The sequence below is a fragment of the Neltuma alba genome, unplaced genomic scaffold (genome assembly GCF_004799145.2).
Source record: "Neltuma alba isolate B1F8T4 unplaced genomic scaffold, ASM479914v2 tig00004468_pilon, whole genome shotgun sequence".
NCBI classification, from domain to species: Eukaryota; Viridiplantae; Streptophyta; class Magnoliopsida; order Fabales; family Fabaceae; genus Neltuma; species Neltuma alba.
The window spans coordinates 135,074-146,440 of NW_021633720.1; the positions used below are offsets into that span (position 1 = coordinate 135,074).

Below are 11,367 nucleotides of genomic sequence, written 5' to 3' on the forward strand. Positions count from 1 at the left end.
TTCATTTGATTGTAAGGGTTACTTAATTAATCTAGATATAAGAAAGTTGAATAAGTTTTTTAAGTCTAATAAATGTGACATAATTTTTTTCAAAAATCCCTGTGGAACAATAAATTATGAGTAAAATATTTTGACCTTCCTTACATTTTGCTCTAATTACATGAATCTTTCTTCTATTTTAAAAACATATATTTAAGTCCAAATCATTAATTTTATTAAGAATATTCTAAAAAGATACATTTTTAATTAAAATTTATATTCAAATAATTTTTATTTACTAGTTTACTCTTCATAATCTAATTCCCTAAATTTTGGTTAAAAAGTTTTAAAGAATTTAAATTTTTTCTGTTTCCTTAACTTTATTTTTTATTTTTTGCAAATAGTTATTTGCTTAATGTTTTTATGATACTGGGATAGAAGATAAAGTAATTTAGTTAATATAGACAAAAAAATCTTGAATGAAAATTTGGTTATTTCTTTAAGTAAATATATAATTGACTAAATAAGTTATAAATGTTCCAAATAAATTTTTTATTTAGAAATTTAAATTATAAATTTAAATGATTTCTATAATTTCTCAAACTTAGATAACTTATATTATATGATAAAAAATGTATTCATTTTAATTTCTAGCCATTTAAAGAAACGTAATAAATAGGTGTGGTTATATGTGATGAAGAATTAAAATTATACAATTTCATACTTCAATCAAAATTAATAAATTTTATTACATTTTAAAAATTTTCAAAATTTAAAAATCTTTTTGTTGTATCAAAAAATTTTTTTTGACAAATATAAATGTTTAGATAACTTTTATGTTAAGAAAGTGTATTTTTATCAAAACAATATTTTAAATATCAATCTTGAAGGTCAACTAACAATTAAATAGATGAAAATGAAACCTCAAATATATAAAGGATGTTTGCGTAACGCACATTTTAATTTCAAGAGAAGTTTATATATATTTTCAAAATAGAGGGAGATATTTCTGTAATTTATTGATAAGTCAGCTAAATTAGTTTGAAAATAAGTGATAAATATTATAGATAAAATGGATTAATTTTTTTTTCATATTTAGGGTCAAAATCATCTTTCTAACTAGATCATATATTTAGAATTAAGTTTGTGAGTGTATATCCTCATTATTGCCCAAGGTATCCTCTCTTTTCTGGTCCAAACAAAATCATCTTCTAAACTATTTACGGCGAATCTAAACCTTATTTTACCTAATCTCAAATTAGAGCATTAGTGGTGGAACATAATTACTTGAACTAAATAACAAAATTACAAAAGTATCTTTCATAAACCTATGAAAGTACTGCTCTAGTCATACTCACACCCCTATCAAAGATATCAAGTTGCGGCCATTAATGGGGATATTATGAGCTGTCCCATCATTTTCTCCTATGCATCAATGTAACCTTTTTTGGTTCGCACATCTATTTCAATTTCATACTCTTTTTTGATGAAACATCTATTTCATACTTTATTAACGTTTGCTTTTCGTCTCTTTATTTTTTCCCCTCCTTTTGTCTTTGCATCCAACTTCTTGTGTGTTTGTGTCTGTGTGTGTGTGTTTTTGCATTTTAAATTTAATTTACCTCTGCCGTATATGCTTGCCACCAATTTTATCATTATGAATAAATTTTATATAATGGCGTTACTATTTTTTTTGCCGGTGGGATAATATTCAATAAAATTATATTTCCTGGTCAAAAATAAAATAAAATTATATTTAATATTATATAAATTTTTATAATAACGTTTTCATATGTGGGTGTGTAAACACACTCCCTATGGTCCCTACTCCCTATTGTAGGAGCATCTTTTAAAGCCAATTTTTGTTTCCCAATATAAATCATCAACTATCTCATTAATTATTTTTCTTTTCATTTTACTCTTATTATTAATTGAAGTTCAAAGTTGGATCATTTAAAGAGAGGAAAAATTGAAAAAAAAAATCATTAATTTAAGACAAATTCAATGACTTAATGTCATTTCTTGGTATCCTGGTAAAAAAAAAAAAGAAGTCATTTCTTGGTATGTGAAAATTCATTAATAATACCATATGAAAAACAGACAGAGAATTACTTAAGTACAACTATGAAACAAGTGCTTTAAAGTGTTTTTGCCCATATTATTTCATATTATATATACATATATGAGAAATTATTTAATTACATAAAACTTCTGTTATGCATCATCAAAATCACATTTCTTCATAACGTTTTGATCTTAAAATTCTTGAATACATACAAAATACTCTTCTGATGCTTATTGTATGATCTAATTAATTAAGTTAAATAGATTAAGGATGTTAGTTAAATTAGTTAATATAATATATATTTTTTAAAATACTATAAGCATCTTTTTTAATCCCCTCCCTCCTCGTCATACTTAATTATTGTTAAGAGAATATCAATATGATTAATTTGATAAAAAAATTGATAAACTGATTAAATAGGTTTTACAATAGGATCAATATCAACTCTCCAGTTATGTCCTATATTAAGGACTAGAGGAGCATTAAGACTTATAACTCTTATGCATATTCATACTAAACGCTTAATTTGCATGTAGAACATATATCATTGAAGGTTGTCCAAAGCAAAGATAAGAGTGGACATAAAGAGGAAGAAATTAAATATCATTATATAACCACGAAGCACTCATGGATATGGAGAACATAAATATAAATAAATAATTATCCAAGAAGAGTTTAAACTTCAAAGAGAATAAAGCATTGCAAATGCAAGCTTGGATGAATCAAGGGCCATGGACTTCATATAGGTATGAACTTTACGATGGAATCTTTATGTTAAACTCTGATGTATGTATGCATCCTGTATGATTGGCTTTAAATTATTTTAAATCCAAGCATGCATATTAGCTTTAAAAAAAAGTGATGTAGTTTTGTTTTTGTTTTTTTTTTAGAGAAAAATTATAGTTTGAACCTTGATCACCAATCATATCATATCTCACAAGTTGTGAAAATGTTATGAAATGAAAATTTTCTTATTTAAATTGATTCATAAGTTTTTCAAAATTATTCTTTTCACTTAAAGGGAGTTCATCAGGTGGAAAAACTTGTGAAACACTCTTGAAATCCAAGTATTGAGATGTGAATTTTACACTAAATCAACCTTAACCTATGGTTACCTTCTCAAAAATCACTTATTAGATACTCCTTCATTTATATTTCAGGCAACTTTAACTACCACTGAGCAATATACTTCTTCTGGTTGGTTCCTCTTATGGACAACCGCACTAAAAATCAAAGAAAAATGATTAAATTATTAAATCTATTTGAAAATGAAAAAAAATTCTAAATTTATCCTTTTTTAAAACCATACATTACATCATACGGAGGGGCAAAAAAATTGCATTGAACATTGAATAGAAACAATTTTAAAAATATAATTTCTTTTAGAAACTATAAGCAACGGAACAAGTAACTGAGGAACAAGTAATTGGTTAATGTTCTTAAAAGTAAATATTTCGATGTTTTTTAAGTATAACCATAGCCTTATGGGAAGGAACAAAATGAATGAGAGGGTAATTATCTTATTTTTCATAGGGATTTTTGGGATAAACACAACAATGAACATTTGCTAAATATCTTAGAAATTGAAACATAAAACCTAAAAAATTATGCCTTATTGCACTAAATGGAGAGATTAAAAATTAGTCACCTTTTCTTTTTCCTCCTATTACGTAGTTCCTTTAATCCTAGCCCGCATCGATCTTTTATTTTTAAATGAACACAAAATAAAAATTCGAATAAAAAAGTGTCTAAGTTAGTTAAGACAACTAAATTATTTTAGGGAAATGATGCATTCCCCAAAAAGAAAATAAATAAATAAATAAATAAATTCTCATTAGGCAGGCACACTGCTTGAGATTTAATTAGCATAATGTTAATTAATGAATTAATTAGTAATATCTTCAACAATAAATTTTGGAATGAATAATAGCCCAAAACTTGACATAAAGAGTCAAACCCTGACATTTATATATACACAGACAGCTAAGCTAACCACTGGCTGTGGAACAAGAAAGCTTATAAATCTCTCTCAATTCCCAGCACATAGAGAGAGAGGGGGGGGGGCCAGAGAGAGAGAGATGGGCAGTGAAAGAAGAACAAGCATTTTGATTGTGGGGTTGATTGGGCTCATTTGGGTGTGGCCATTATCATTATCGGAGAGCACTACTGAAGAAGGTGGTGGAGTTGTTCTTCATCATCATCATCATTATCCGTCTGGAAGTGGAAGCAGCGAGAAGCTGAAGAATCAATGGCGACGAAGACCGTCTTCTTCATCTTCATCGCCGTCGCAGTCGCTGTCGTGTGATAGGTATGAAGGAGAATGGGTGAAGGATGAATCGTACCCTCTGTATGATTCGTCCAAGTGCTCTCACATTCGCAAAGAGTTCGACTGCTTCAAGTATGGCCGCCCCGATCGGTTCTATCTCAGTTTCCGGTGGCAACCCTCCCACTGCGACTTGCCCAGGTAACCGCCATTATCAAACAAAACAACTTCCTTTCTGTTATCTCTTTATCTCTTTTCCCCTCTCTTTTCTTTTCTTTATTTATTGTTTTAAAAATGCTTTTTAAAAAATTACAATGCTTTTAATTATTTTGAGGATTTACTATGAATATTTTTTTTCCGTTTACAATACTATGAATAGTTTTTAATTATTATAAAAACATTTTAAAGTTCAAATAGACCCAGTTTATTTGTAATTCTCTGTCCGTTCTTTTATTTCTGAGATTGAAATTTAATTCGTATATATGGTTGTCCCATTGGAAAATCTCCCAAAAAAACACTTTAAATTACTAAATCCTATGATTCTCGCAAAAAAAAAAGGTATTAATTGGCCCAAAAAAGTATAGTATATATATAAAAAAAATAGATACATTGGCTTTAGAGGGTAAATAATAATATGATTATATGTTTAAAAAACAGTTATGATATGAATTTAAAGAAATTAAAAAAAAAAGGAGGGAAGTTGGAGACAATTATTAATTTGTTGACCACAGTATGACATAGAGAGAGGTTAGTTGACACTTGGAATTGCAAATTCATATCATGTGAACCCCACTTTTTCGTAGTTTGGTGCTATAATCAATAATAGCCTGTGCTAGTAATTACCAATATAATCATTAGTAATATAAAATATAAAATTTGATAATTTATTTACAAATCAGTGTAACTAATTTAAACAAATTTATATATATATATATATATATATATAAATCGCCCCGTGACAAAAAAGTTTTCTGCTTGGGACATGCTTTGGCTGTATCACGTGTTCGGCTTTATACGCTAAAGGACCATAAAGATTAGGTTCACATGCTTCCCCAACATTCTTAAGCCTCACACACTCACACACACACACACACACACACGCACACGATAGGAAGACAACAACTCCAAAGTCTAATATAGGAACAAAATTGAATGAATCTTTATGGGACCCACAATCCAAATATGCCTGCATAAAAGCCTGGTCATATGGTGTGTGATTACATACGTTTTCTTTAAAAAAAAAAAATTTAGATGATTTGAGTCTGATGATTTATTAAGATCAGAACATACCTCCAAGCTTGATACTCACAGATTACCTACTACCAAAATTTTTATATCAGCAACGAAATTCAAACTCATAACTTCATAGATTATAAGTCGACTCTTTACCGATTAAAACAACTTTTGTTGGTCACACACATTATGTTAAATAAATTGCAGAAAACTATTGGAAATTTAGAATTTCATAATCTTTTTTCCTTTAAGATTTAATCATAAATTATTTTTTAAAATATAATGTTATTTTAAACTAATTCGTAAAATTTTTTCGAAAAAACCATAGTTAAGGTGATTATTTGAAATATACTTCATATTTAAAACCGAACAGAGTACTATTTATAAATTATATGTTTTACTATATACTTTTATAGTAACTTATCTAACATAAGTTAGTATCTTACTATTAGAGCCCTTCAAAAGATTATATGAATATATCGCAGACGCATATTTCACTAAGAGTCCAAGGTAAGTTGCAATGTTTATGGATAGTATGACTTTTTAAACATTTTTTATGTAAATTTTTTGTGAAAAAAGTAGTAAAGGACAAGATATTATCTACAAAAATTCAAAAAGATACGGTGCAATTTAAGTCAAATTAGGTAGGATTGGTGGAGCTTCTTTATTTCATGCTCATCAAACCATGTAAACTCTACTAAATCATGACCAACCAAATTGCCTTTTGTTTTAAATAACACAACTAACAGAGCCACTTTGTCAACACTGTTACTTATCTTGAGACGTGAACAACTTGTACAACTAATAACAACAAAACCTATCTTCTTCACGTTCTGAACAGAACAAAACTGTGGTCCTTGCAAACCAAAGGCTCTTGCTATTCATCACATGTAAATTTATTATATGTTCTAACAATGCATAAAACTTAGGTCAAATTACTTATAACTAATAAGTTAAGTTCTCCAACCACACTTGTTTTGCTATTCTTAGTTGTTAAAGTGCCTATATATACTTGGTGAATTTGACCTAATAGATATGAGCAATTTAATTTAAGCGTTATCCTTTGACAACACACACGTGTATGGACTAATGAGATTGTGTAGATGCATGTTTAACATTAACTACCCAACCTCAACCCAAAATAATTTCGTTAACGATGAAACCTCCAGCTGCAACTTGTAATCAGGAATCTGTGGAAGATTTGAATTAAAATGTAGTCACAGATGCATGAACATTTTGTTTGTTAATGAAAAAAAATACTGATGTTACAGATTTGATGGGAAAAGCTTCTTGGAGCAAATGAAGGGGAAGAACATAATGTTCATTGGTGACTCATTGAGTCTAAACCAGTGGCAATCACTAGTGTGCTTGCTTCATTCTGCAGTACCTCAATCTGCAACACTCGAGCAGACTAATGAACCTATCACTAACGTTACTTTCCAGGTTCCTTAGCTATTTCCACACTTGGATACATCCTACATATGAAAATTCCATCCACTTCTTTTCTATATTCAAACTTATGCAAATCTCTCTTAAAGCCTAAATATATAACTTACTGTGGCTTATCCTGAGCTTTGCTATAAGGTCAGAACTTATTTCTATTTTCAAAACCTATGCAAATTTTCACTGAAAAACAAGCATAACTTACATGACCTCGTTTAAGTTTTGTTGAAATTATGCAGACCTTTCTTTTATTTTTAATGTAAGTTTGTATGTATTTCAAAATTAAAGAGGGGGTATGCGTAATTTCAACAACACTTCAAGGATATTTGCATGATTTACCTTATCTTTAAGAACTACAAAATTCCAAGAATTACCACATATTGATGAATCAGAATTGTCATTTATGTTTGTGCGTCAGAGTTTTTACGTTAAAATTTCAAGCCACTGGGGCTCCTCCTGCAGGAATATGGTGTTTCTGTGAGTGTGTTTCATTCTCTGTACTTGGTTGACATTGAAGAGGAGCAGATTGGTCGAGTCTTGAAGCTTGAATCACTCAAGAATGGAGATATATGGAAGAACATGGACGTTTTGGTCTTCAACACTTGGCACTGGTGGTACCGTAGAGGCCCAAAGCAACCGTATGATTCTACAAACTCCTATATAACTTAATACACCATAAGACTATGACTGCTAAAAAAGGATTTGAGTACAAGGCACATCTCTCTTTATCAACTTTGAGTTTGCTTTTTTGAACTGGGTTCGAACCCCGGGTCCCCGCCCTGGGGGGGGGGGCAGAGGTGCTTCCAAACACACCTTGCCAAAAAAACAGATAGCTTCAAAATTCCAGAAGTTGAAAAAATACATAATCTATGTCAGCATGCAAAAAATAAGAATAATATGGACATTTTCTGATGCAGATGGGATTACATTCAAGTGGATGGCAAGACACTCAAGGACATGGATCGCATGGCTGCATTTCAGAAGGGCCTGACAACTTGGGCTAATTGGGTGAATGCAGAGGTAGATACAACCAAAACCAAAGTTCTTTACCAAGGAGTTTCACCTTCTCATTACAAGTAAGTTTCACATGACTTCTTGTTATAAACCTACTTCAAAGCTGGAAGTTCAGTTTTAAGCAACATACTAACTTAAGCTAAATATGCGACACATAACATAGTGGATCAGAGTGGGATCACCCAGAAGAGACAAACTGTGCAAAGGAAACAGAGCCAATGAGTGGATCAACTTACCCCGGTGGTTTGCCTCCAGCCGCATTTGTGGTGATGGATGTGTTGAAGACAATAACAAAACCTGTTCATTTCCTTAACATAACAACTCTGTCACAGCTGAGAAAAGATGCACACCCTAGTTATTACAATGGATTCAAAGCCATGGACTGTACCCATTGGTGTGTTGCGGGGCTGACAGATATCTGGAATGAGCTGCTTTTTGCAGCTATTACCAATTGAAAGTGAAGACAAACTATTGAGGGATAATAGGGGTAACTATACAGACAGATGATAGTTCAAATTTATTTACAGTTGGTCTCCAAAACATAGAATACAGATTGAGTGATTATGGTCAAGTTTTTGGCTTGTAGATGTTTCATATTGCAGAGGCAGTAGACTGCAAGAACAATTATTCTTGTCAAAAATTCAATCTCAATAAACTGAGAAAGCTGAAACACGAATTTATATGCAACAGCAGTTCTATATCATATTATCCTTCTCAAAATATCGTCTCATCATCATTCTATACACTAATGCGAGGCAATATAAACGGATGTTTGACACAAGTTACGACATAACATGTAATTGCGTGCTAAGAACCTATATGAGATTTGTTACTTAGATTTATAGGGAGATACTCTAAAGCTAAAAATAGAAAACTATTAAAACTCCTTCAGTCATCTGGAAGATGCAGATTATACTTGCGTGCCAAACGACGGGCAGTTCCATCAGCCATAACGCTTTCAATTTTCTTCAACTTATCATAGTATCCCTTTAGTGTGGCTGTCTGCTGCTTATGAAGCTCCTCTTCTTCTTGTAGCTGTAGCTATAAAATGAAACCTGCTTTAGAATATTTTGTTTCTCGATCACTATAAATATTTTGCATGCACATTTATAACAGCTATTATCCAGCCACAGGTTAAAGCATCTCTTTGACGTTGTAGAAAGGATACTGCAGGTTTTTGAGATCGTCCAAATGTACGATTTAGTCCTCAGCCAAAAAAAGGCATGAACTCTTCAACTCTCATACAGATATGTTTCTCTTTCAATCACATTCTCTCATCAGGGGGAAGATGGGACTAAATGGAACATATTTGGCATTGCATGACATGAGCTAGTGCTGTCCCTTGAATCAAAGGCCAAAGCAACTAAAGATAATAGCAGTCAACACAATGACAGAAGAAGTTGGTGATGCTGGTATCGTGTTTTGACTTTTGAGTACAGTTAGTATGAGTATTAAAGGTTCCTGTAGAATGGGCACCAAATCAACCATTGTATCAAATATTTTTATTTTATTCTAAATTCTCAGGGAACAAGAATACTATGTTTCCAGAAGATTTTGTTAATGTTCGAGAATTCTTTCCATCCTGGAATTTCTACTGCTTCCAATTTAGTACATGAAATTTTATATCATGTCAATTACTCTAAGACTCCCATACATACATCAGAAGGGTTGCGTAAAATATATAACTACCCTAAAAATCACATGTTACTTCGCCATCTCCAGTGACAGTTCCCATAAGCTCGAAATTAATTGAAACAATCATCCAGCAGTAATCAGTTATTGATGACAGCTCCATAAACAAAGAAACTAGTTTAAACAAATGGGACACCAGTATAATATATTAGGCGTTGACATAAGAGAGAATTTAGAGAAAAACTAGAAAACTATCCTAAATGTCAATGACATGTGATACGCAAATAATTTGGTAAATAAGAGACTCTTGACATTTACTCCTATAGGCTAATTCTGTCATTGCCTGAATTAGTGAGTTTATAGCAGTAATAAGAACTATAAATATGATAAATTACTGGAATGAACTCACTTCCATGAGGCACGCAGCTTCAGCAGTATGTTTGTGTGTAAGCCGCTTCAGTTCCTGTGCCACCTTAAATCAGGGTCATCAGGCTTCAACCATTGGCAGTCTATCTTTCTGCCTGGCTTCCTGGGGCGATCATCGAACATTTCCACTTCAGCTTGGCGTGCCCTTACAGGCCTAGGCATCCCACACATCATGAAAGGACGTTGCGATATCAATGATATAACTTCTTTGGCTTTAGAAGCAGAATCCAATTCCACTAATGCACACATTGGCATGTCCCTTGGTTCATTGTAGTTGCAAATAAACTTGACACTTTTGACAGTTGCAAACTGATCAATGCCAGTTCTCAAAACAGACTCAGTAGCCTGTGGTGATAGTTGTCAAAGTAAATCGTCCGTTCAACCTTCTCTAGGAATGCAGCATATTCTTCTTCTGCCGAAGACCCCATTTATTACAGTGAAAGAAGCCTGAGAACAATCAAGTTTCAAAGTTAGGGCAATCACAGGCTATGCAGTTCCCAAAGGAAAAGGAAAAAAACAAAAAACCTTTCGAACCAGAACAATGGAATTATTTTCTTGACATCCTGTCCCATTAGCAATGCAAGCCATATCAGATACAGGGTAGCTCATAGATGTCCATCAGCAGATTTAGATTTCTCTTTCATTTCTTATCAGCATAAGACATAACAAAATATTAAAATCATGACAGCGTAAAACAATTTATTAATCCAAGACGTGACACGCTATCTGTTACTGTTGAAGTAAAACTGGGCAAGTAAATAAGCAATGGGCAGATCAACCCAACCATATAAGAAAATTGATCTATACAAGAAATCTTCTTCCACTGCTCAATAAATTAAATAAGAACAAGTAACCGATGATATGATTTAAGATTTTATAATCACACTTGTATGCACGCACACGAAAATTGTTTCCACCGTAAACTTCAAAAGTACACGAATCATGGGACACTTGGGGCTCAGTTCCTTTGTTCAAAGTTTGTCTTCAACTTTCCCCCTCCCCTCTCATCTCCAATCATGACACTTGAGCCCGCCTAGTTACTGATTTTATTCTCATGTTTCTAGACATTACATTTTCCCTTTACGTCATAAGTTAAATTTAATAAAACAGGAAGGCCAAAAGAAATGTGACAGACCGTTAATATTTCGATCTCCAATGCCACATACTACACATAAAAAAACTGAACAGCATGGGTCAGACAGCTAGCAGTAATCAACATACAGAATCTCTTTATCCAATTGATGCATTTGTTAATTCTCAGGTGGGCCCAAGTTACACCTTACTGGTAGGTCAATTCAAACAAACCATATTA

General features: G+C 31.9%; 1 protein-coding gene and 1 pseudogene across 1 annotated transcript; one reads left to right on the forward strand and one right to left on the reverse strand.

Annotated features, from left to right (window-relative positions):
• Positions 1 to 4,116: 4,116 nt before the first annotated feature.
• LOC114744886 (protein trichome birefringence-like 38) lies at positions 4,117 to 8,684 on the forward strand. Its single transcript, XM_028933032.1, has 5 exons — positions 4,117 to 4,508; positions 6,812 to 6,983; positions 7,446 to 7,621; positions 7,901 to 8,059; positions 8,161 to 8,684. Exons 1-5 carry the CDS (start codon positions 4,123 to 4,125, stop codon positions 8,450 to 8,452), a joined length of 1,185 nt encoding a protein of 394 aa, XP_028788865.1. The 5' UTR covers positions 4,117 to 4,122; the 3' UTR covers positions 8,453 to 8,684.
• Positions 8,674 to 10,610, reverse strand: LOC114744887 (uncharacterized; annotated as a pseudogene).
• Between the last annotated feature and the right edge of the window lie 757 nt (positions 10,611 to 11,367).